The 27,327-nt window shown below is 32.0% G+C and overlaps 1 protein-coding gene across 1 annotated transcript in view; it reads right to left on the bottom strand.

The window, feature by feature from the left end:
- Positions 1–27,327, bottom strand: part of LOC118189736 (alkaline phosphatase-like) — an 818,836-nt gene that overhangs the window by 242,506 nt on the left and 549,003 nt on the right. The window contains exon 2 of the mRNA XM_085815963.1: positions 23,004–23,224. Coding sequence (XP_085672089.1) covers positions 23,004–23,224 — 221 coding nt within the window. The remainder of the gene's footprint in view (positions 1–23,003; positions 23,225–27,327) is intronic.

Genomic DNA, 27,327 nt, shown 5'->3' with positions numbered 1-27,327 from the left:
ATGACAAGTAGCACCTGAGTCAACTGACCAGTTTGAGTTTTGAGATTTTCTTTCTCTGGTGACTTCGAACGTGTAATTCTCAGTCCTTTCATGATTCTTATTTTCGTTTTCATCTTCATGTGTATCCTCGTTTACAGCAACTTTCGTTTTCTGTTTATTTCCATAATTTCCTTTATTCGTTTGCTTTTCATTCTTGAAAAATGAGTTACTTTCGTTTTTATCTTTCTCTTTGTGGTTATTTAAGAATCTGCACTCTTTTTCTAAGTGTCCTATTTTTTTGCAATAATTGCATCTTCGTTGATTTAAATGCTTGAATTTTGTGTTAAAATTCGTTTTGAAGGCAGTCGTTTCTTCAGCTAGCGTTACTTCTTTTCTTCTCAGGCATTCGTCGATGAGTTTCGTTTTTACATGTTCCAGCGTTAGTTCTTCTTCTGGGCGTGCTTCTAAAGCTGTAATGAGATTTTCGTAGCTTTTTGGTAAGCCGCTTAGTAAGAGCGCTGCAATGTGACTGTCCTTTATTTCTTCACCGATTCCTCGCAGTTCGTCTACGATTTCGAGCATTTTGTTGACGTGTTCTTCGAGTTTGTATTCGTTTTCAGCTTTTAACGTATACAGCTTTCTCAGAAGGTAAAGTTTACTGGAAAGATTCTTTCTTTCATGTATTTTCTTTAATTCATTCCATATTTCTTTGGCTGTCGTTTTATTTCTTATGTGTACGATTTGGTTGTCTTCTACGAGTAAACTAATGGTAGCTTGTGCTTGTTCATCTCGTTTTCTCCATTCGACGTTTATTTCTTTTGGTGTATCATCTACTATTAAATCCCATAAATTTTCCTTTTTCAGGATCATTTCAAGTTTGTATTTCCATACTTGATAGTTGTTATTGTTTAGTTTCATGATCGAATATTTATTTTCGCAGCTAGTAGCCATTTCTGCTTCTGTATTTCGAATGCGCAGTACGCAACTGTGCAGTTTTGTTTCGCTTTTGAAGACAGGCTTGGCTTTTCCTTTTTCGGATTATCCAGCGATAATTTATGGTAAAGTATCTTTTCTGTTTTTTATTCTTAATGGCTTATCTCGATGTATTTTATGCGTTTAGTTGAAGTAAACATATTTTCAGTCTCATAATCTTTTGTTGAAGGTATTCGTGGTACATTTTTGTTTACTGTTACAACTTCGCTAAATCGAGACGAGCAGATGAATAAAACAGAATTAAAGTTCTTACCTTAATAAAGTGTAATCCAAGCTGCAGAGGTAAGGAACACGATCATTATATTAGCAAACACAAAAATAACATATTTATTAGGTATATGAAGAAAAAAAATATCTAGAGATGATTACAAGCGTTGTTTACTGTCCATTGCATAACGCGAGAAGTGAGTCATACAAGGAGAGAATGTTTCTCCTTGTTTTTTGGATCAAGTCCAATCGCAGTTAGCGGGTGTGAGGGGGGAGTTGTACAGCCTCATCGCCTCCGTTATTAATTGCTCCACATGGCATACACGTTACACATGAGAAAAACCACGAAAATGCCCATGCAACCAGCCCATTTGCCGGGATTCGAACCACCAGTATTCAGCGACTTTACCGCTCGGCCCATTTGTGGGCCCTTTTGAAATGGAAGGCGAAAACTTTAATTAAAATTAATATCAGAAATACCAAGATGTTTCGAAAAGTTGTATGCTTTTTTGTATACTTGCAAAATGCCTGAAGAAAAAGAGCAAGCCATTAAGAAAAAAGAATTGCATAAAATTTAGTATTTTTTTTTAATTTAAAACTTTTTAATCTTATGATATTTGATTCTTGCGATATCAAAAATAAAATATTTGACTAAACTAGGAATAACATTTTAAGAAACAAAATGTAGAATGATAAAATTGTGTAAATCAATGAGCATAATGATAAAGCTGTTTAAAGCAATGTATGCAAGTCATCTTAAGTTAAAATCTTGGTTATACATCTCTCTTATTTATATATCTTTTCTGAACGGAACATTGAACGGCGTGTTAACTGTGCTTTATTGTATTTCCTCTTTTAATACATGCAGTTTTCAAATGCATTGTAGTCTGGGTCACAAAGTATTCTTCCGAAAGAAACGCAATTCAAATAAATAAAAAAAATTCTGGAAATTTATATCAATAAATATATTTAAAATGCTCAGTTCGAATGAATAAATAGAAAATTTTAAAATAATTATCTGAAGAGATAATGCAACACAAACAATTAAAATAAAAGTCCAAAAATGAAAAAATGATCTAAAATAATAACTGTGAAATAAATTATAAAGCAAACTATTTGAAAAAAAAAAAAAAAAACTGAAAGGTTTCAGATTTTAAATTACGTCCGAAGGGGCGTTTAGTTTTAACGTTTTAAGTGTTACCTTTATTTATTAAATATCATATTCTTGGCACTTAAGCCACAAACTTCAGTTTAATAGCAATGTCGCGAAATAATTTTAAAATGAGCATATCTTGATAATTTCCGATACACAGCCCGCGCGCGCTGGAGATAAAAAGGGTTTTTTTTTTTTTCACCCGTAGAGTGTTGCCATTGTTTGCTTTTAAGTCGTTGAGTTTGTTACTCAAAAATTCGTTAAAGTTTTACAAAATATGAAACCGATAATAAAACAAATTCTAAATTTCAAATTTGATCTTCCACATGCCTATATTCGTAGGAGGATTACGTCATTCAAAATTCGATGGCTGTATGTACCGTTGTTTTATCACAATGAGAGAAATATACATACATTTATGCAGATTTTTAATTTTTAATTTCTTAAAATATAATGCAGGGCTCTAACATTTGGTGGCAACAGTTTGAAAAGTGAAACTTTCACTTATAGTGATTCAACGCAAAATCGCAAAACGAGAACAATAGTCCTTCAGGTACAAAGCCCCTTTGGACTAATAAACGATGCTCCTTTTATTTAAACTACGCAGTTCGAATGGGTAAATAGAAATTTTTAGAAAAGTTATTTGAAAGAATCCATCTAACTTAAAAAATTAAAATGAAATTCAAAAAGAAAAAATTACTTAAAATAATAACAATTATAATTAAAAATATAATATAAAGAACATTATTTGAAAAAAAAAAAGGAACGATTTTGACTTTTTTTTCACTCACGCACGATGTAAAAAGGAAAACGAAAATAGGTTGCCATATATTAAGAAGTTCACCAAGTGAACTATTCTTGGCGCAAACTGAAAAAAAAGCGCCAACATAAATTTGTGAATTTCTCCGTAAATTTCGCATCAAATTTTACAAAATTTCATATGTAGGCATAAGAATGGTATGTTATTTCAGAAAGAGTCCGATTTTGTGTCAAAATATTTATGTTAGAATAGAGCTGTATACATATTAACGATATGTATATAGCTCTTTCGAGACATGAAGAACGCAGTTTGAATTTCGTCAGTCGGCCTAGTAGAACGGGTGATATAGAACTGTTCCATTTTTTTGTCGCAGTGTACATCTCTTTCAATGTTATAAATGTATATCCATACTGTATTTCATTAAGATGCGTCCTTTGTTTATATATATATATAATGTTGTATGATTTTAAATTCATTTAGTGCGAACACAAGTTACTACTTGCGCAATTGCTGCAAAGTAAGTTAATAATAATTTATTTACTAAATAATATTGAATTGATTATATTATCTCCTAAGTTTAATTAAAGCAGAATTATCTTAAAAGTGTGAATACATACTAGGAAGTTATATTTTGAAAGATGTTTTGAAGTAACTGGAAAGTAAAATGTTAATAAGGTTTTAACGGGGACTCGAATTAAATCATCATGAAGAACAAAATTTCAATTGTAAAAGGAATAAATTAAAGGCAATAATTAAAATAAATGCATGCAATCATTTTCATTGATCGGAAATTAGTTGACCTTTCAAGGGGAACAAACCAACTCCCGTTCAATGAACAATAATTAATAAATAAATACGAAGGTGTTTCGTCTTTACTCGAGCAACAAGGCTAAGCCAAACCGGCAATTCAAGTCAGGCCAAATATTTCCGTGTATAGAAGGGATTATGAACCAATGCTGATATTCAAAGAACTTATTCCTATGAAGCATTTTAGCAATTCAATTTTGAGTGAAAAGCAATTTCTGCTGTAAATTTGATATTGTTTGAGTAATTGTCCCCCGACATCCTCGTGTTTATGGATTTTAATTCAAAACTATTTGTAAAAATTAAACATTGGAAACTGGCTTTTCGAAATTCAGTGCAGAAATTGCTTTTCACTCAAAATTGAATTGGCTAAAATGCTTCATAGAAGTAAGTTCTTTGAATATCAGCATTGGTTCATAATCCCTTCTATTCACGGAAATATTTGGCCTGACTTGAATTGCCGGTTTGGATTAGGCTTATTGCTCGAGTAAAGACGAAACACCTTCGTATTTATTTATTAATTATTGTTCATTGAACGGGAGTTGGTTTGTTCCCCTTGAAAGGTCAACTAATTTCCGATCAATGACAATGATTACATGCATTTAATTTAATTCTTGCCTTTAATTTATTCCTTTTACAAATGAAATTTTGTTCTTCATGATGATTTAATTCCAGTCCCCGTTAAAACATTATTAACATTTTACTTTCAAGTTACTTCAAAACATCTTTCAAAATATAACTTACTAGTATGGATTCATTCTTTTAAGATAATTCTACTTTAATTAAACTTAGGAGATAATATAATCAATTCAATATTATTTAGTAAATAAATTATTATATATATATATATATATATAATTTATTTACATATATATATATATTTATATAGTGATATTTTTAAATCAATTGATTAAATTAAATTCTAATCATATTCCTTAAAAATGTGTTGGCGATTCTCTACTTAAATTGCATTCTTGTTCCTAAATTTTGGCGAAATCCTTTCTTTATTATAAATTATATTAACCTGTTGGCGATCGCCAAATCGCCAAACTCATAAATCTGTCATATTACATAAAGTCCTTAAGAACACTCCTGATGAGAAGATAGCGTCACCTCGTGATTTCAGTTAATATCGCTGATTGGATGAGTACCATGGCGTACACATATCTATAAATAGGGCTTCTCCTAGAGGTACAGGAGGAACGCTTGTGAGACGGATGTTGAAATAAACGTATCACTTTATATTCCAAAATTTGTGTCATTCCTGTTGCCCCGGCTGCACAACACTAATAACGTATTAGAAATTACATTTCATATATATATACATACATACATATATATATAAATTAGATTATTGAAAACATGAGCAAACAAAGCGTACATTTGCAGTTACGAAGGGAAAATAAAAATAAAATGAGCTTAAATTCATTAGCTCTTTTTTTAGAAATAACTTTTTCTTTTGCGATTAAGACTTCTTATACTGAAATTTGAGAAAGCCTTAAGTGTGTTTTAGTAAGCTTGTTGTATTGAGAATATCTTCTTCGTTATTTTCCTGTTTAGTAGGGTATTACGTGTTTTGAAAATACAGTGAAACCTCGCTTAACGAACTTAATTCCTTCCTGTAGGCTGTTCGTCAAAGAAAGGTTAGTGAATCGAAAAATGTTTTCCCATAGAAATTAGTATAAAATGGTTTAATTCATTCCTGGGGCACACATGACTCCTATTTTTAAACTTACATTATTATTTTGTGCACAAATTCATAATCACAAACCGATGGAAATATGGTATAGAAAAGTATAAACACTGTAAGCAAACTAAGAAGTAAAATATAGTAGTAACAGAAAAAAGATCAAATAGATTAAAACTTAATTTTTACTGTGCCTATAAGAAGGAGAGTATACGAAGGAGACGGCATAAGTGGAAAGTGATGAGGAAGATATTGTTTGGATGGGAAGTTTCTTTCCATAAAAACATAAGAAAACTGGTAGTTCCACGAAGGTGAGCTAGCTGAATCGGAGTTTCTGCTGTTTTCATTATACGAAATGCGAATATTATTCAGAACGGAGCTCTCATTTCATGCAGATAGATGCTCTCGTGTGTTTTTGGCATAATCCAACATACTAATCTAAACGTAAAACAAGTTGCAATCATTTTAAATTCGTATAGGATACACACAACGTACATAAATGCTGTTAACATTAATGGTATGAAAGAACTGTTTACAATAGAGTTGTACCCAATTTACAGGAGTAAACGGTAAAGGAGGTTGTTTCTATGTATTTTACGCCTAGCCACATGTTGTTATTTTTTTTTTTTTTTCGGTAGCTGTAATCTAGGGTGTTTGAGTGCTGCTTTTTCGAAATAATGGCAAATTATACAAGTAAAAATATATAAATGAAATATACAAAGGTACTGAAAATGAATTTATGTAGATAATGGGAGTGGCTCATTTACTACAGGCGTTTATATTTATATAGTTAAAGAAAGGACAAATAATAAAAAAATAAATAATAAAATTAATTAAAGAAAGGAGAAAAATGTAGAGTCATGCTTTTTCTGAATCAAGAAATGTGAGAATTATGCGATACTGTAGCCGTACTCGAAACATATGCTTTTTGAATACACGCTGAGTATTTCAAATTACACCACGATGTCATGCGGAAAAGAGGGAGAAAATACCTTGTAAATTCCCCTTTTAGAAGGGAGACTGGGAATTAGGAGACCCAATCGCCAAAACATGTTGGCGACGAAATATCGTCCACAACATTTTAGGTCGAGCGCCACTTGTAGAGTCATTTATAATTTTTTTCGATGTCAGGAAACTAAAGACATCCACAGTGCACTCGCCGAGACTCAAACTCTGGACCAATCGTAAAACATGATGGTCACAAATTATCGTCTACCACCTTTTAGTTCGGGCGCCACTTTTAATGTCATTATTATTATTTTTAAAGCAGAAGGCGTGAAAAATATGCTCTGCTCTCACTCGGACTTCAATCCTGGAGCTCTTAAATAGCGTAGAGTACACTTTCAGTTACACCAAAAAGGCATGCGGAAAGGAGGGGGGAAATACCTTATAAAGCAATTAAAGAACTCAATACTTTGGACTAACTTCAAATGAAATATGTATGAAACTTTATGGGATGGGAAATTAACCTGTATTCGACACTTGCTTGAATATTTTAATATGTCTGAAAACTACTGAAATTGCAGTTATGGTTTGTGAGACTAATTTATTAGCTAATTTGCATCTGTTGATAGATATTAGAAATCAACATTAATACTTTATACGAGCCCCTTTATATGCGAAGTTTGCAAGGGACACATAAAATATCCCGCTTTATCCATCTTCGTTACTATTTATACTCGAATTTCTAAACGTTATGGTGACATAGTGCAGTGCCAATAGGTCTATAATGGAATGTGCTATTTTTATTTTCGGCATTTTCATATATGAAATGAAATTTTCATACATGTCTGGAATTTTAGAAAATCAGTAAATATTTGAATTTTATGAGGTGACGATGTTTATATCTGATGTTGCATGTTGTTGGAAATTTCTCCGTGCCTCAAATTCCCATTTCAAGGAATTGCATTTGCAAATGGAAAATGTAATATCATTCAAAATTCAGAAATTATTTGAGTTACAAAATTGAAATATCTATCTGAATGTTGGGACTGACGTAAGCTCCCAGTTCAGTTTCAAACTTAATAGAGAAACAGTAGATTCAGATATAATGGGGCTAAAAAAATTAATTGAATTACATAATAGGTTTTTGAATATCAATAACATATATTTAAGATTTTATATTAAAAAAACTGTTTCATATGTTTATACGTAATAACTTTCTATGTATCTCTGTAGCAGCATTAAGATTCTTAACTTGCTTCCTTTTCTTTTAATTTTATCGATTTATTTACTTTACAGCCGAAAGGGGCAGTTTGCCCAGAATGGTTATTAATTTCGTTTTGACAACTTCCGCTTGTTCACTATAAACTGCGTTTCACTTTTCTTATTGTTGCCATGAAATATTATGGCACTGTATTACTGTTAAATAAATTAAATAATGAAGATTCTGAATGAATATATGTATTTTTCTCGCACTGTGAAAATATAAAGGTACCTTGAGACATCAAATTTTGAATAATGTAGTTCTCCACTCAAATATGGGCATCTGAAAGCCGAAGTGTTGAAATTGGAATTGGCTTTATTATCTATTTCAAATTTTGTAAAACCTGTAAAACCAATTTTTGATTAACAAACTCAGTGATTTCAAAGCGAAAAATGGCAACACTGTACGAAAAAAAAAAAATTATCTCGAGCACGCAAGACTTTTCCGAAGTCTTGCGTACACGCAAGAATTGGAAATCCTAACGATATTCTTTTTTAAAATTATTTTGTGACATTGCTCTTGAATACATTTTATGATTGTAGTGCAAAGAGCATGATATTTAATAAATAAAGGTAACACACAAAACGTTAAAAAACGCCCCTTTGAACGTAATTTAAAATCTGAAACCTTTCAGACATTTTTTTATTTATTCATGCAATGTTTCTCGCACTGGGAAAAAACAACGGTACCTTGAGACATCAAACTTTGAATAACGTAGTCTTCCATTCGAATATGGGCATGTGGAAGCCCAAATTTGGAATTTTAAATTTGTTTTATGCCCTACTTCATATTTTGTAAAATTTTAACAATTTTTGATTAGTAATCACAACGAATTCAAAGCAAGCAATGGCAATACTGTAAACATGCAATACTGGCAAGCGAGCAATGGCAACACTGTAGAGAGGAGAAAACATTTTTATCTCCATCGCGCGAGACTGTGTATCGGATATTCTAAAGATATGATCTTTTTAAATTATTTCGTGATATTGCTGTTGAAATTAAATTTATGGTTTAAGTGCGAAGAATATGATATTTAATAAAAAAAAGTGTAACACACAAAACGTTAAGAAAATGCCCCTTTGGGGGTAATATAAAATCTGAAAGCTTTCAGATATTTTTTTTAACTCCTATTCCAACTCTTCGTGTTCCAGTAAGTATAACACGAAGGTTACACAAGTAAGTTATAGCAATAACAAAACTAATAAACAAACGCACAGTAGCACTGCAAAGAAGGAACAAAATTGTCAAAAATAATTAGTAAAACACACACATATATATACACGGCCCCCCCAAAAAACTTAAAGATTTTAGATTTTATATTACACACAAAGAGGACTTTTTCCCGTGCTAACTTTATTTATTAAATATGTTATTGTCTTAGCACTTAAGCCACATAAAATTCAATTCAACATAATTATCCCAAAATATTTAAAAACTATATATCTTTAGAACTTCTGATAGAGAGTCTCGCGCGCTGGAGTTAAAAATGTTTCTTTCCATAGTGTTGCCATTGTTCGCTTTGAAATCGTTGAGTTTGTTAATAAAAAATTCATTAAAGTGTTACAAAATATAAAATAGGTAATAAAACAAATTCAAAAATCGGGATTGCAGGTGTCTATTTTCTTGAGGAGGAATGCATTATTTAAACTTTGATGGCTCTAGGCACCGTCGTTTTTTCACAATGCGAGAAACATACATATATTCATGCACATTCTTGTTTATTTGATTTCTTTTAAAATAATACAGGGCAATAATATTTGGTGGCAGATTATGAAAGGTGATTTATCCTTTAACAGCGATTCCCGTATGCAAAATCCCGTTTCGAGAGTAATAACCCTACTGCGGTAACGCTCCTTTGGACGAATAAAAAGTAATCAAATAGGTAACTAAATAAATAAATAGATAATAAAATAGGTAAATAACCTAAGTTGAGAAAGAAATTTCCAAAAGCAGGAATTGCGTTTTTATTCAGAGATAACGTTCAGAGAAAATTGGAGGCGAATATACAGACAGGGGTTTCAGAGTTGCTTGAAGTGTGGACTTGACGAACGCACTCAAAAAGATGCTTAACTTCTTCACCATCGCTATGGCAGTAGCACAAAGTACTTGAAGCAAGTCCAGATTTCTTTCAACAGCCCTTAAAACTCCAATGTCTATTCAAAAATTTAGTTACTTTAAAACAGTTGAAAACTGATCAACTTTTATTCTTTGAAAAAATTAATTAATTTCATTTAAGCGACAGAAACCGTAGTTTCATTCAGATAGCAACATTAAATAGCAATGGCCGTTTGAAAAATTCGTAAAATGTTTTGCCATAGCCTACGTAACCTATGGAGTAAACAGTCTCCCAGCCGATACATAGGTTAGTGACCATGACTGGCGTAGCGATGGGTCCAGGTTCGTATCCCGGAGAAGGCATAGTTGCAGCTGTCCGTTCCTTCATAGGAGAGAATAGTAGACACCTATTAGGTGCTTCCATAATGAAATGGCCACAACTTCTGGCCATTTTAGTGACGCAAGGCTAATTGCTATTAAATAAATCGCCAGACCATTAAAAAATATTAGTAAACACTACTAATTACTCTAAAAATTAAAGAAGGAAAAGAAAAGCTGGGCTTTTTGATGGACGTGCACATTTTACGTGTGAGGATGCATTTTTATTGCAATCCAAATATTATTTAGACTATGAAATATATAGGAATATTTTTTGAGGGGGTTGTATTTTTGTTTATGATTATTTACCCGCATATTTGATATTTCAAAAATTAATTTTAAAATTAGTCCGGCAAAACCGTTATACTTCCTATAAATGCCAGTCAGTATCGTTTTGCAATTTGCATGTTTTCAGAAAAAAATTATTTTTTTTCGAATTCTTTTTTTTTAAATCATATATGTAAGGTTAACAAAAAAATTATTTTCATTGTAATACCTTTGACAGCTTTGAAAAGATATGCGCTTATTTCATAATTTAATGCGCTTATCACTAGAAAGCATTATATACGAAATATTTTCATTTGAATTCGCATATCGCATTGCTTTCTTCAAAAAGGAAGTGACAGTGCAAATACAGGGAGAAATTTGCTTGATGAATTTTTTATTTTCATTTTGTTGCTGAGACACCTAAATTTAGATTTTGGACATCGGCTAAAACAAAAATATAACAATAACTGTTATATTTTCGTTCATACTTAGAAGAAAATTTTCTGCCAGAAGAGAACTTTATAAGCCCATTTTTCTTTTACGACGATAATATGAAGATAAAACGATTTCTTGAAAAATTGAAAATCAATTCTCTTTCGTAAGATGATACATTTTGCGAATAAATATTCAGCATCCTCTGCACAGGTTGCAAAGAAATACAATATTTCAAAAGATTATCATTTTATTTTGTACGGAAATCGATCGTTTCTTAAGACGATGTTTTATCTAAAGATGGAACTATGCCAGCCATTTACATTATACACCCTTGTCGAATTGAAAAATTGACTCGGAACGCTTGGAAGCTTTCCCAATTTCTTCACGTTCTATTATCTGAGACAGGATTGTTTTTGAAGTTATATTAGCAAGTAGTAATGGTAGCATTTAACTGTAGATTAATTGCTCTTGAAGACTACTCTTAAAAATCGGGAACATTTCTCACAATAAAAGGATAAGTTTGACAAAATTAGCGACTATCATAAAAAATTATATTGATTTACTATGAATGTAAGGAATGTATTAAGGAAGGTCTTCAGAAAATAGCATAATACTAATTTATGTTGTGGTACAAAATCGTTACAAGTCATTGAGTCTTATTAAGATGTGAGATGTTATGAATGTAAAGTTTCGACCGAAATTTTAAGAGTATCCAGATAATTTATATGATAATTTATATGGTTTCTAAGCTTTCATAAACCTTCTTTTAAATTTATCATCCGAATTTAATTTCATATTTCTGATTCATATCGTATGTTCTAAAAATTATTTACACTTAGATATAATATAAAAAGTCGCAATGATGCAGAAAACCTGTACAGTATTTTTTTCGTGTTTCCGCATGCCTTTGTGGTGTAACGATAGCACATTCGGTGCGTATTCGAGAGGTCCAGGTTGAAGTCCCGGCGAGGACATTACACATTTTTCATATATCCTGCTTAAAAAATAACCTAATGACTCTACTATGGGAACCCGAACTAAAAACGGCTGTGTGCGATGATTTTTCCCCGCCAGGAATTGGCAGTTGGATCTCCTAATACTCAGTTGGTCCTTAAAAGGTAGAGTATAAAAAGTATTTTCTCGCTCATTTGGCATGCCTTCGTGGTGTAACGGTAGCACACTTAGCTCGTATTCGAGAGGCGCAAGTTCGAGTCCCGGCTAGGGCATTGTACACTTTTCATGTCTCCTTCAAAAACAACATAATGACTCTACAACCCTGCACTTTGCAGTAAAAATTATGCGAATAATAATTTGCCCTCCCTGGTGACTATGGGAAGTTATTAAAAGCTAACTAAAATGGGGTAATAATTTTAAAACTGAATAAGAAACGGTATTTGTAACTGCCATTTCTTTGATGATTGGAGAAAATTAGAACCAATCAATCCAAAAGTCACCCACGCATTGGTGATGGGGGAGAAAGGAAGGGGCTTTTAAGATTCCATCACATTTTACAAACATTAGGATTTTTATGGAAGCAGGCAAGATGAAAAACTAGCAAACGCCTTCGCCGGGAATTGAACCACAGACATCTGGAAAACCGGCCCAGCGTGCAGAACCACTACACCACGAAGGCACGCTAGGAAGGCGGAAAAATGCCTTATAACCTGTGTTGTGCTCTTTCAGAATTATATAATGCAGCTGAGTTAAGTCATACCGTCACTACTCGTAGTGAACAGTTACAGCTAAAAGTAGGCGTTTTGTCCGCTATGACCATTCATGAAGCTCGTGCATATCCTGAATATAGGATTATTAATAACATAACGTTCTGGAAACTAGAAGAAATAATAATTTGTCTTAATTAACATAAGAAATAGTATATTCTGCTGAACTTTCAAATATTGTTGTTAGCTCTGATACATGTTCAGTTATTTAGATATGATTGCAGAAAAAAAAAAAAAAAAAAAAAAAATCCAGCAAATCAGGAGTTATGCGAAATATCCCTTTACTCTACCCTTTTTTAGGATCCATAGCGCGAAAATTAAATGAAATTATTAATATTCAAGATGCCAATTCTATTGTTGAAATTTTAGCTGATGTCTGGATTATTAGAAACTTTTTCACACCGTTTAGTTGCCAATTTTTAGACAGCATGTAGAAACATTAGGTTATTTCGAAATAGGAGTCGTGAAAAATGAGCAATGCCCTCTCCGGGACTCGGACCACGGACCTCTCGAATACGCGTTGAGCGTGCTGACCACTACACCGCGAAGGCATGCTAAGAAGGCGAGAGAAATACCTATAAGCATAGCTTCAAAATGGCTGAGTATTCGTAGGCAAAATACGTGCTATGGCACTCCGTAACTTTTCTCATTGGGTATCAATCACATATATAATGTATACTGAACGAACTGCATCTCTACAATTAAGAAACTCTTGGATCCTTAACTCCATGTCTTGATTCTGAAAATTCCTTTCATACCAAGAGATCTGTCGTTTTTCAGAGTGGTTCAAAGCTCATGCCCCAAAAATTAGAGACATTAAGTATAGTGCTTAACCTTTTGATGCCGGGGCTTTGGTAGCGCTAAAAGCTACCAAAGGACGGGGAATCTTGAACCGAATGCTTCCCCCCTTTAAGAAATCACCTCCTATTTGCAACAAAGATTCTTGTGTATACTTTAATGGATTCTCAGAGGGGTGCCTCTATGTCGCAAAAGGAAGAAATGGTGAAAACCCTAGGGACGTCAAATTTGACATTTCATCCCACTTTTCAGCCTGGAAAATGGGGAAAAAAGACATGGCCACTAAAGTGGACAACCCCGTCTTTTCAAAAACAGGACTCTATGGCCCCTATAATGGCCATCCCGTCTTCAAAAGGTTAATGGCGGATTCTACTCGGCGTGCACTAGACGTTGTATTCTACTTGGATTTGGTGTCCTCTACATAGATCAAGATGAATACGCCACATCTACACGTGCAACAGCTCTCGGTCGACACAGTTATTGACTGCTCACGTCGAAGCGTCATGTAAAATAGATTCACAAATTTAACGATGCAATTCCACAAATATTTGTGGCTTTCATCCACAGGGAAAGCGTTTCTGATACATCACTAGCGCTGTTGTGCCGTTACCACTTGTAACTCTGTAATAGATTCTGGGATCTAACTCTCTTTTAGATCATAAATATCAGTAGACCTCACTAAGGAACATGGCGACTTCTCGCAAAGGGGTGAATAATAACAGCACAGAAAACGGGTAAAATAAAGCCTTTATTATTCGTGAAACTCTTAACACAAATGCACGTACTTCGTGCTTACAGTAACACCGACGACTTGTGGTGGAACGGGAAAATAATTTCATAATAAATTCAAAGAGTAATACTGGATTAACAATTTAATTTCAGGTCAACTAGGTTGATTAATTTAGAAGTAAAACAACAAAAATCATTGTTATATTTTCAAATTTTCATAAGACTAGTTTCGATGGTTTTCCCGAACCATCATTCTCAGCTGCAAAAGCGCAAATACTACTAAATTAATACTTGTTTGGTGTGTTATTGTACCTTAATTAACTAGGCTGACTCAAAAACATACCCGGTGATATATTTATTAAATCGACAAAAGGGCGTATCAGCAACTTAGCATAACAGTAAGGACAAACTAGTAACGTCCGCTGGCTAGCGAAATCATGCTCTGAATAAACTACAAGATTCGTCTATTTAAATACTCTTTTCACCTGATTTTAAATTTGGATTCTGGCGAGGAAATGCGGGGGTAAAATGAGAGGTTCAGGAAAGGTACCAAACTTAAAATAATTTGTTATTTAAAATAAGGGAAACCCTACAAGATAGATGTCTGCCTTCATGCGTAATATGTTCTGTCACAGACCACAGTAAACTAATTATTCCATCGAGGCTACCAAGCATGTATTACTTACTGTTGGTGCTCGCAACTTTCAGCAATTACTATAAACATTGTGTGAAGCAGCATTTGCCAACAATGTTGTAAGTAAACAATTTATGTTTTCATGTCTTATTTCTTCTGTTTGTGCCTTAACATAACACTTGCTCCTATATATTCCTTTATTTTTTTTCTTTTTACATGTCCTCCACCACTCCTTAAAATTTGCTTCGTGAGTTCTGAATCGCCTGGTATACAGATCAGAATAAGCAGAATCAGGAAAACTGATCCCTAAGTTTAATAACGGAGTCTTTGATGATTTACGGTCCTACATTCTGATAAAATGGGCTAAATTGTTTTCCTTTCAAAAAAGTTAGCAGTTTTATTTTTCGCTTTTTGAAAAGTTTCTAGATTATAAGTACATGTCTTTGTAAGCATACATTACGGCAAATATTAGAAGACTGTAACGAATTATACAGCTGCATATCACCAAATTGTGTGCATTACTTCCTTCAGACGGAATTTAGAATCTCATAAAGAGTTTACCAGTGGGTACCTTGCAAATGGACTGAAGAATTTATGTTACAGTATGGAAAAAAGAATTTGAAAGTCTTTCACGTCATAGCATTATCCTTTTAAAAAATGCGCATCTGTATGTATTCACAAAAGCGTTGAAACCCAAATTTTTACATTTGCTATTGTGTTAATCTTAATATGCGTTAACAGATTTCTTTACCTTAGTGTGAAGAGTGCACTATGCAAGAACAATCATTTTTGAGTAAAGTCTACTTCAGTTCATTGTAGGCAAAGTTTAGCACTCTGTAGTTGTGCACTGAACAATTACTGTGGGTTGTCTGCTAACATTTTTTGATGCAAATCGAATTATCCTCAGTAGCTTCTTAATATCATCAGTTAATCTCGACAGCTGCCTTCTGCACTGATCGTTTTGGATGTGCATACACCTTTTGAGATCTAAACTTCACAAATTGTTATTAAACTAGTTATTTTTAGATACCTATAACTGGGTCTGACACTCGAATTTAAATTCGTAAAGGTACCTAGAAAGCGAAAATTTACGTCCTTGCATTCTGCACAATGTGCCTTAGAAAATAAGACAAAAAAAGTGCAAAGAAATCCTCGTTCGGTGAGAAAGATGTCGAGTCTTGAAAAATGCGACGAGATAAAGTTTGCTCAAGAAAATTTGCATAACAATATAAAGCGAGACACAAAAATCATGGTACCGCAGAAATGGAAAAAAGTGTTCTTCATAATTTAGTATTTCAAATTGATATGCTGTCTTTCGTAATTTAAAGGAAACAAGCGTTAAAAGTCTGTGTTATATTACATCCTGAATCGAAACTACTGTGCAAACATTTAATACTGTTTTCAATAGAATGTCGGGGATTTTCTGTTATGACGTTTTATGCCATTGAAATTAAATAACAGTTTCGAGTACCCTTCCGGGTAACAAGAAATTGCAATGCATAAATAAAATTAATTAACTTCTTAAATTTAATATTACTTGGCAAATAATTTCGTTTAACAAGTACAAATATACATGTATTATAAATATATTTTTTTATGTTTATGTTTCTCCATTAAAGATTTAAGTAATCTTTTCTGAAATAGTTTTAAAAACAATTTGCGTTCCTATTTTATGAAAAATGTAACTCTTCCAACAAATTATTACAGATAAAACTGCCTTTTGATACAGTAAAACGAAGTACATTACGTTATACTGGTATCGTGCTCCAAAAATAATCATTAATAAGGACATTTAAACAGAAAAAAAATATATTTTTCAGTAATGGTAAGAGTACGTTTTTATTTTGATATTTTATCCTAAAAATACCTTTTTATCACTTGTTTAACATTTTCGTTTTTAATTAAATTTAACTTAGACTATTCATATGAATGGTTATTTAAAATATATTAGTAAGAAATGTTAAACAAGTGATAAAAAGGTATTTTTAGGATAAAATATCAAAATAAAAACGTACTCTTACCATTACTGAAAAATAGATTTTTTTTCTGTTTAAATGTCCTTATTAATGATTATTTTTGGAGCACGATACCAGTATAACGTAATGTACTTCGTTTTACTGTATCAAAAGGCAGTTTTATCTGTAATAATTTGTTGGAAGAGTTACATTTTTCATAAAATAGGAACGCAAATTGTTTTTAAAACTATTTCAGAAAAGATTACTTAAATCTTTAATGGAGAAACATAAACATAAAAAAATATATTTATAATACATGTATATTTGTACTTGTTAAACGAAATTATTTGCCAAGTAATATTAAATTTAAGAAGTTAATTAATTTTATTTATGCATTGCAATTTCTTGTTACCCGGAAGGGTACTCGAAACTGTTATTTAATTTCAATGGCATAAAACGTCATAACAGAAGATATAATTTCAAACATTGGCAATAAAAACCCTTTAGATGAACTATAACGTTATGTAGCCCTTTAATAGCAATTATCATTCGTGAATATAGATTTCCTTTTAGCAATTATTATTTTCAGTCGCTTATGTATTTGATATTGTAAAGTTACGTGAACAGAAGTCAAAATGACATCGTTGTGGTAAGGATGAAACCAGCTATTTTTGATTGAACTACTGTGTAAGAGGAACATAATCGTGGGGAATATTTCTTGCATTATGAACATACTGGTTTTGATAATTTCAAAAATAAGTATTGAATTTGTAAGCTGTAAGGTAGCATGGATTCTTACACGCCCTTTAATCTTTATTACACATTTACATACATGAGATTTCACCGTATACTTTTTACATTAAGCAACTGCTTAATTTAATTTTGCTTAAGTATTTTGAAATTATCTATGCTTCATGTATCTTTTAATGAAAGCTTGACTTTAAAAAAAGGTACATTTTGACCAGTCATTTCTGTTCATAAGATAATGAATTCGGAGGAATTTCTAAGTATAGAAAAATATAAGAATTTATGGGGTAAAAGGAGAATTTTTGATTTCATATTTATATAAACAGCAATTTTGTTCTCAGACACTTTTTTTTGTAAGACATTCGTTCAGTTATATAAAGTTACTAATAGAAATAAAAATAAAAATTTCTGGTATTTGCCGCACTAAGCAACCAAAAGTATTTTCCGTATGTGATTAGAAAGAAAATAAGGAAAAAAAATTGAATTTAAAGCCTATAACAAGATTGCTTGGAAAAATAGCATTATTGTAAAAAACGTGTGTACGGAAATGAGCATTTATATTTTTTAATGTAAATTAGCCTAGCTTATCAGATAAATGCTTAGTGCATGCTGCTATTTCACTGTAGAGACGAAATTAGATTTAAAGCATAATTATTCATTATTTTAAATATTGCAGGTATGCAAATATCTTATAATACAAATACATAAATGTCTGTTTAAGTATTTTTAATGAAAAAACATAGCTTTGCTTAACATATGGTACATATGCTTATTTCTTATCAATATGCTTATTCTTATTAATTGCAGGAAACTACTGTCACGGGGTGCCCAGAAAAAGTGCTATCCATAATGGCTTTGTTCCCGTTTGTTCAGATAAAGCGGTTCTTAGTGCATCAAATAGTGATGATTTGTTCATATCCTGATACTAATGTATTTCAACGAATTTAATGTTACTCAGAAAAGGATCTTAATGTATTGTTAATGGATAATTCTTCATGTTTTTGTAAGACTTCCAAAAATGTTAAAAGGAAACAAAAAGCTGCGGTTTTGGTGGTTATCCAAGTTAACGTACAGTCTATCCATCGATTATTTTATTTGTAGGCGTTTGATAGGAATAGATATCTCTGTTTTCACGAATAACCTAGGGTATTTACCTTACAAATAATGTTCACTGAGAAACGTACAGATAAAAGGAAATTGACAGTAGTGAGATTATGTACCTTATTTATACTAGCTTATTAATTCAAACCATTTTCAAATTTCGAATTTATTTAAGCAATTTAGATTTTAATGTAGAGCTCTTCCTTGTGAAGTGTAATAATATTAGAGCAATTTTGAGGAAGAGATCATAAGCTGGACACTAATACACTTCTGTAGAAGTTCTATGAAATTTGTAAAAAGCATTTATATTACATATTTATAAACACATATTTATATTTAGGAAATATAAAGTTTACTTCAGAAAGATCTCAATCTTTGCTGTTCCACCTCACCTAGCAGAAAAAGTGACTTCTTTATGCACAGATTTATCTTCTATAGACAGAGATTTTAGCTCCTCTCGTTAGGGTCTAGCAGTACTTTGACAGCATATCTGAAGTCTATTTATTTGCTTTGGCAATGTTCTTAAACAGTGAAAATATCTTTGTGAAAACACTTCCCATATTTGTTAGCTAAGAGAAATTAAATTTCGAAGGAGACATCAAAAAGTGAATTTTCAGGGAACACTAAAAACATTAAAAGATTTATCATATTTCGTGAATTAAGTTTTACACTTAGAAGTTCTATGATTTTAAAAGGGTTTTGACCGCACCTTTGTAAACGTTTGCTTATTCGTTTACTCTGTATTCGATAACTTTAGTTTTTTTACTCGCTGATCAAATTTGAAGTTCTTCGAATATATCTTGCCATACTTTTGCTTTAGTAATGGAAATTTTAGCTGTAAAATCTCAACCTAAATAACTTAGCTTGGTTTTCCTGAAACGCGTAGTTCATCATAAGATCATTTAATTCTGCTTTGTAATAAGGATATGTGTGCACCAGAAATTTCTATTTCATATATAACACTGAATCTTTAGCCAAGTGAATTTTATCATCAGATTCACTGTTGAAAAAACAAGAAAATGATAATAAGCACCCCATCTATACCTTCCTATACACGGTGATCTCCATTAAAGGATTTATAACTGTAACCTAAATTCAGGCAACCAAATTTTTCAAATAGTGAAGAAAAAAAAAAATGTTTTATTTAAAACCAGTGTTGAGCAATAAAGATGCGTAATATATTGTTAGGAAATGTTCAGCTTTGGTATGATAGCTTCCTCGCAAAGTGTGTTTTAGGGTTGTCAGAGAGTGGAAAGGGAAGCAGGGTTGTCAGATGTGGCGCGAAATCGCCCATTTGGCGATATTTGGGGACAAAATTGGCGATATGCAGTAGAAGGATAGACATTCTGGAACGAATTCTTACCGGTTTGCCCCAGAATGTTCTCGGAGGCACGCCAAAAATACTATATAAACCCTGATCGTACCGAGTCGGAGCTGTACTCAAGTACTTTGGCGTGAAGCTGTCTTCACCGTTATAGCCTGCTATCCGAAGGCTGTGTTGCTGATTGTTTCAGCGTGTTTGTCGTAGTTTTTCGACGACTGTTAACGTGTTTTGGGAGTTATCCTGAGTAATAGTGGCTAATAAATTTTGTTTTCATTCTTCATAAAGTGTTGTCATTAATCACTCCAAATCCACAAAGCCATAAGAACGCAACAGTACATTTAATTCATCATCTTTTACAATTCAAAACTAAGAAACTTTCTTAATTGGTCCAAACAGAAATTCAAGCTTGCAGTACAATGAACTGTTTTGAAGTAAATGAGAAATTTTCATAACTATCAAAATGAAAGGTAACTGCGAATTAGTGGTCTTATTTATTATTATTATTTAAATTATTTTACAAATAGGCTTTTATTTGAAAACAAAACATCCGTACAGAGCATTCACTACATATCGAAAAACATAAACAGGTTAAAATTTGTAGAAAAAATAGTGACCTGAAATTATTAAAAATTTTGCATGTTACATGTTAGTTATTATTTCTGAACATCTGACACATTATTCCGAAAGTTGAAACACCATTACCCTTACAGGAGTAAGTTTCAGTTATCTCAAGAAAGCATATTTTGCCTCGAATATAAAAAATATAAATAACTGGGAGTAAAACATTAGTATTCCCAAAATAAAATTATAACTAGTTAGTCATAAATATCATGATCTTTTGGGAAGTATCTTACTAGTTCAGAAAGATATTTTCGCATTGGAAATGAAAATGCCATTTCTTAAGAAATAGGAAATCAAAAAGCAAGTTGTGAAGAAAGAGGAAAATGTATCGTATTTTTCATATAAAATCTAAAATAGTTTCTTTAACATTTTAAAATGCCTAGCTGCATAGTAACATGATCATCAGAATGCTTATACGCTCACGTAAATGTATGTTACTCAAGTTAAGAAGATACTTTGTTTACTTATTTTGTTTCATAGTAGAAATCCGATTACCCACATGAACTGAAAGCAGAACGTTTTCACATGTTCCTTAAAGCAGAATAATTTATTTGTCGTTTACACTATGTAACAAATACACATTCCTTACAAGCAGACTAAAGGATTTTGTTTTCCGCGTATTGCATTTTATTACAACAAATACTGTTTACATAAAACGTCCATTTATTTGGGTAAAGTAAAATGCAAAACATTACGTTTTTAGGAAAAAATAAGTGTTTTAATTATTTTTATTTGTGTACCACCAACAGGTACAACTAAAAGTAGGCAGAACACCTGAAATTCACTCATGGTCGTACTTGTATAGTCCTGCCACGTTAACTGACGAGTTTCGCCTAGTTTTGAAGGAGAACACCTCATGGCGGCGGACCAAGAGTCTCCCATCCTTCTCCCCTACACCAGCCTCTGGAGAGGAATTTCGGTTCGCTGTGTATTTTGAGTGTCCCTTGCAACACAGACACTAAACCCCTATAAACATCCACGCCTTCTCTTAGTGATTCAGTCTAACCCGGCTCCATCGGTACGACAGTTAGCGTACTTAATCACTATACCGACTGGGAGGCCATTTGTCTACGAACAGAGTTCATTTTATTAGTAGTTAAAAAAAAACGAGTTCTTTCTTTATGTGCCGTCTGATTGGTATAGTGGTTAATGAATTTTACTGCCGGATCGTACTCAGTGGTATAGCGGTTAATGAAACTTTCTGCAGTTATCGTGCCGTCCTAATTGGTATAGTGGTTAATGAATCTTTCTGCCGTATCTTCCTGAATCAATAAGATAATGGATTTGGGCTTAATTTCCAAAGAAGACGTGTATACTTGTAAGTGTCCGTGTGACACTTAAAACACTGGAAAGCTTAAAATCCTCTCTAAAGTTTTGTTGGATAAAGAAAGAGAGACCTTCACATCGTTCCCCAGAGGATTGTTACGGATTTTGTATCAGTATTTTGGATTATTTAGCATTTTGTTTTATCTCTTGTAATAAGAACAAATTTTATTAACTTTTCATCAGACTTGTGCATTCAATCTATTAAGAACCCGTACTCTCGTAAGAGTATTTTCCATTAAAATTGAAATGGAGCTTCCCTTTCTCACGGGTGTATTTCAGTCGCCCCTTGTAATGTACCCTGGACACTTGGTGATGAGATGGCCAGTAAATTTATTTAAGTTAAATAACAATGGCTGTTGCCAATTACCCATGAATATATTAAGTTGCAAATGCCGGACCGTATGATTTTTTTAAAGTAATCTATAAGCTTGCTTTGCTGTTTGCTTTTAATTCGCTACATTAAACTAAATTTCATTATTTTTGCATAGTATGCTTGAGTTATTTGTATTTAAATGAAACTAAACATTATGTTGATTAACTTTAAGGTAATAAAATTAACTATGTCATTTACAATTTCGAAAAGAAGTTGAATCACGAAATTCTCAAAGAGAAGTATGCTTATACACTGTAAGTAATTGATTTTTCGTTGCTACTTGCTGTGTGTATATTTGCCGAATGTTTGAGGTTAATCTACATACGGAGAATAAACATAAGATTGTTAATATCAACCAAAATATAAAACCTAGCAAATAAAGTAAGAACGAGTTTGAATCTTTAAACGTTTGAGCTAGAATGAAGAAAAAATAATACAGATAATTTCAACTGTGGATATTGCGAGTCCACAAAACTGAATTCTGGCTGTATTATGCCTAATTCAACTACGTAATCTTCTCAAGACTTAAGTGTTTATAGGTAATTCAAATGTAAAGTTTATTTATGGATGCGATTATAAACGTGATTTCCTTTATATTACAAAATTATTTGCATATGAATTCCTTGCTTACTTCCTTTATTTATTTTTTTCGGAGTAATAAATTAAACTTAGCATTCATATGAATTTTATTTATTTCTTCAGTTGCATTTTTATGTTAAAATTATTCTTGGGAATATAACAGTTACTTACCTTAGCGAGAGCAACATGTTGAAATTTATCAAAGGCCAATTCATTTTCTTCCCCTGTTTGGCCTTTCATCTGCCCTCTCAGTATTCTTGCAGTCGTTACCGTAGTCAGTCCCATTCCATCTCCAATAAAGAGAATAATATTTCGTGCCACAGCTGTGCTATCTACGTCTCTCAAATTTCTCATTAGCTGAGCTTTAGCTTGTTGATACCAATGCTGTCGATCTGCAAGTAAGAGAAATCCTATTAATTTAAGTGTTCAGTAAATTTGTCTAGTTTTAATATTAAAATGACTGTTCTGAAGACAATAAAAAATGCAGCATGGCAACATCACAATTCAGTCTAATATCTCGAAAGGCTTACCTCAAAATTCATAAAGTTACACAAATATTTTTAAAATTTAAAACCGTAAAAATCGTAAGCTTAAAAGAATTAAAATATGTTACATTATAACCATGGTATGTTGCTTCCAGTCTAAGAGGAGAAACAATTTAAAGTGAATGAGTTACGCTAATTATTTTTAGTTTAAAAATTATTACCCAGAAATCAGTGATATAAAACAAAAATTCTTATAATAGGGGGACCGGAAAGTAATGCCGCTTTTTTACATTAAATTCAAACGAATAAATTTGTAACAAGTTTTTATTTTTAATCAATAATATTATCACCCTAGTTATCAGCAACCTTTTGCCATCTAGTATGCCGATTTCAATCCCAGACCGATAAAAATCAATTGGTTTTTGAGTAAAATATCTCGAGATGGGCATTTTGGACATCTTACAAATTTTCAAATTTTTTGTCACTAAGAAAATGTTGTAGGGATCGGAATAAATAGAAATCCGAGGGTGCGATGTCGGGCGAATATAGTGGGTGAAGCAGTACCTCCCACCCCAATTCATTATATTTTTCCAATGTTCGTCTTGCACAGTTGGGTCTTGCATTGTCGTGCTGCAGAATGACGTCTTTTCCGTTGATAATCGCCAGATATTTTTCGATTAAAGATTGATTCACTAGATCCAATTGTTCACAATAAATGTCTACATTAACAGTTTTTCCGGGTTTCAGCAATTCAAAATGAACAATTCCGCGAATACTCCATCAAACACCCAGAAGCGCCTTTTCGGGATGTAAACCCTTTGTAACCCTATTAAAACTGCCTTTTGACTTTTGGATTATCATATAGGACTTATGTTTTTGTCTCCACTAATCAAACGATCAAAAAACGGTTCTGTATGGTGCCGTTGAAGCAATACGTTGCATGTGATGGATAGGTTGGCTTTGTTCTTTTCGGACAGATTATGGGGGACTTAAACACCTGCTTTGCTTATTTTTCCATTCTGCTTTAAATGTTCTTGGATGGTCGACCAAGGTTGGTTAAAAGTGTCTGACATGGATTTGCTTCCACTTCTGCCCTTAGCATGTTGTTTTCGACATGCGCAGAAACGACATTACTTTCCGGGTCCCCTATTATTTATAAAGAGCTGTTTAAGACTTATGTCGTTATCTGATAAAGAAAAGCCATAATAACTTACAAATTATGGCTTTTCATCTGTGCATTTATTTCAAATTATTATTAATTATTTCAACTTATCTATTTATTTATTATAGATAATTTGAATTAAATTATAATTATAATTATTATTTATTTCAAATTACCTGTGCATTTATTTCAATTATGCCATCTCTGCATTTATTTCAAAATGTCGCTTGTAGAGACTTGCAACAAATATTTCCTTCAGTTGGCAATGCGTTTTACTTTGTCCGTGCGCAAAATATGTTTATTAAAACATTTACACTTCTTCAAAATAGTTAATAACAACTTTATCAACAGTTTTCGAGTTTAAATTTTGAGTTAAACTTCATTTCCTATCGCTTCTTAATTTCAACTTACCTATTCCGGCCAGAACTAGTTTTAGAATCACGTCTGAATGCTAATGAGAAAGAGCGGTATTTAACGGCCAAGAAGTTCTACTGTCTTAGAGAGATACCAGATATTCTGGCTGCATGCGTCCGCCTTTTAGGCTACTCTCTCGTAAGCTATTATTACGCTCGGCCGTACTTTAGGCCCTTGATAGCTTCGCAGTCAGTTAGCGTTAAGGGGTCAACTCTGTTAGAATTTTGATAGCTTCGGCTATATACCCTTCAGTTAAGATTAGTTTAGTTTCATTCTTAGTCTCTTAAGTTGAAGCCCGAGTGTCGGCTTTAGTGTACAACTCCAAGACGGAGTTCTGTTAAATCTTATTTGAATAATAAAGGGGCTTTTAACCCTTTCCAAGTTTATTCACTGTGTCACGCACTCAAGCGATTATTCGCTTACTAGTTCTTAAGATTCTTCATTTTTAAGTGTAACTTAGAATTGCACAGTGGGGAATCCTACAAATTTCTGAAAATTTAAACGTGAATTGTCCTAGTCTACACTAGTACGTTAAGATCCAATCATTACACGCAGCTAAAACAACTGTTTCACTTCTAATCATGATATGTAAAACATAAAATTTGAAAACTTCAGGTAAGAAGTTTCCTGATTACGGTTATTAAATTTCTTGAAATTGTGCATTTCAGTAAAGCCTCAAGTCATCCCCTTCTCCTCTAGATAGTCTCCAAAACTGGCTTTAATGTTATCATTTAAAATATAAGCTCTTATAACTTTAAGCTTAAATGAAATTGATAAATTGTAGAAAACTGTTTCTTGTAATTTTTGTGAAATTCCTTCTTATGCGTTATGTTTTTTTCGTAATTTCATCAGTAACAATTTGAGGAAATAAAATGCAATAAAGAAGGTGTTCATTCTTTAGAATGAACAAATATTAAGAATTAATATTATATTATTATTAGGCATTATTTAAAATAAAAAAGTAGCAAAAGCTTAAAATTTGTTTATTTTTTTAGGCACAACATTTATGTAATTATAATTATATTCCATATATTTCTGTAATTACATTTATATGGTAGGAATTTTTCTGTGATTTCAGAAAATGCAAACGAGAGCAAAATATGTGTTGTCATAAAAAAAACTTTTATAGAAAAGGCATACTTATTTTATTATATTTTCTATTTATTATACCATCTGGTACAAAAATAATTAATAGTAAATAACTAATACACAGAAATGGATTTGAATAATGCAAAATAAATTTGTTGTGAAAACATAGTGATGTATTTAGCTTACTCAAAATTTTCAAACTTAGTCTTTGAAAGCGTGGTTATCATATCATTCAAGCTCAGTAGATATGAAAATAAATATACCTAATTTATAGTCTTTGAAAGCGTGCTTATCATATCATTCAAGCTCAGTAAATATATAAATAAATATACCTAATTTATAGTCTTTGAAAGCGTGCTTATCATATCATTCAAGCTCAGTAAATATATAAATAAATATACCTAATTTATAGGTAAAGAACGGTACATAATCTATAGGTAAAGAAAGGAACATTAATATGTAGGTAAATAATTAATAAATTATACTTAATCTATAGGTAAAGAATGGGACCTTAAATACCTAGGTAAAGAATTAATAAATTATACTTAATCTATAGGTTAAGAATGATATACAAATCTTACATAAAGAATGGTACGTAATCTGTAGGTAAAGAATGGAATCTTAATGTATAGGTAAAGAACTACTAAATTATACTTAAGAGGACTCATACACCTTAAAACCCATAAGATGTTCGAATAGGTGACTGTTGCAAGAATTGGGATAACTAATATATTTTAAAAGCAATTACTACCAACTTTTTACAGCTGACTATATAATATAGCAGCTGAAATAGTAATCAGAAAGTTTGTGTTGCCACAAATATTTTTATAATTTAATCCGCTTTGTGAAAACATTTTTCGTCATGTTTCCAACTTGCGCGCACAGTTTAAAATATTCTGTTACATAATTTAATTCCATATTTAATATATAGCTTTTATAACATTTAGAAACTACTGTGAACCTAAAATTCTAAAAATGTCATGTTAAATTTTTATTTTATTTTGAGTTAGTTTATAAAATGTATTTTATTAAAAAAATTTTTAATGTTTCCGTCCATAAAATTTTTCAGTATTAAAATATTCATCAGATTGTTGGTTCCGTTAGAGAATAGTGCCCATATAAAGAATTCCATCCAATTTCAAGTATGTACCATTAGCCATTTTTAAAATATCATCCGCGCAAGGTGGAAACATGGCGAAATATTTTGTCACAAAGAGGATTCAATTACAAAATTATTTGTGGCAACACAAACTTTCTGGTTACTAGTTTCCAAAGCAGCGATATTATGTAGTCAGATGTAAAAGGTTGGAAGTAATTGCTTTTAAAATAAATAAAATATCCCAAT

Source organism: Stegodyphus dumicola, chromosome 4 (assembly GCF_044657685.1).
Source record: "Stegodyphus dumicola isolate Sdum_Otavi_A_Nest chromosome 4, ASM4465768v1".
Lineage (NCBI taxonomy): Eukaryota > Metazoa > Arthropoda > Arachnida > Araneae > Eresidae > Stegodyphus > Stegodyphus dumicola.
Note: the sequence above shows the minus strand (reverse complement) of the source record. Positions and strands in the feature narration are given on the sequence as shown.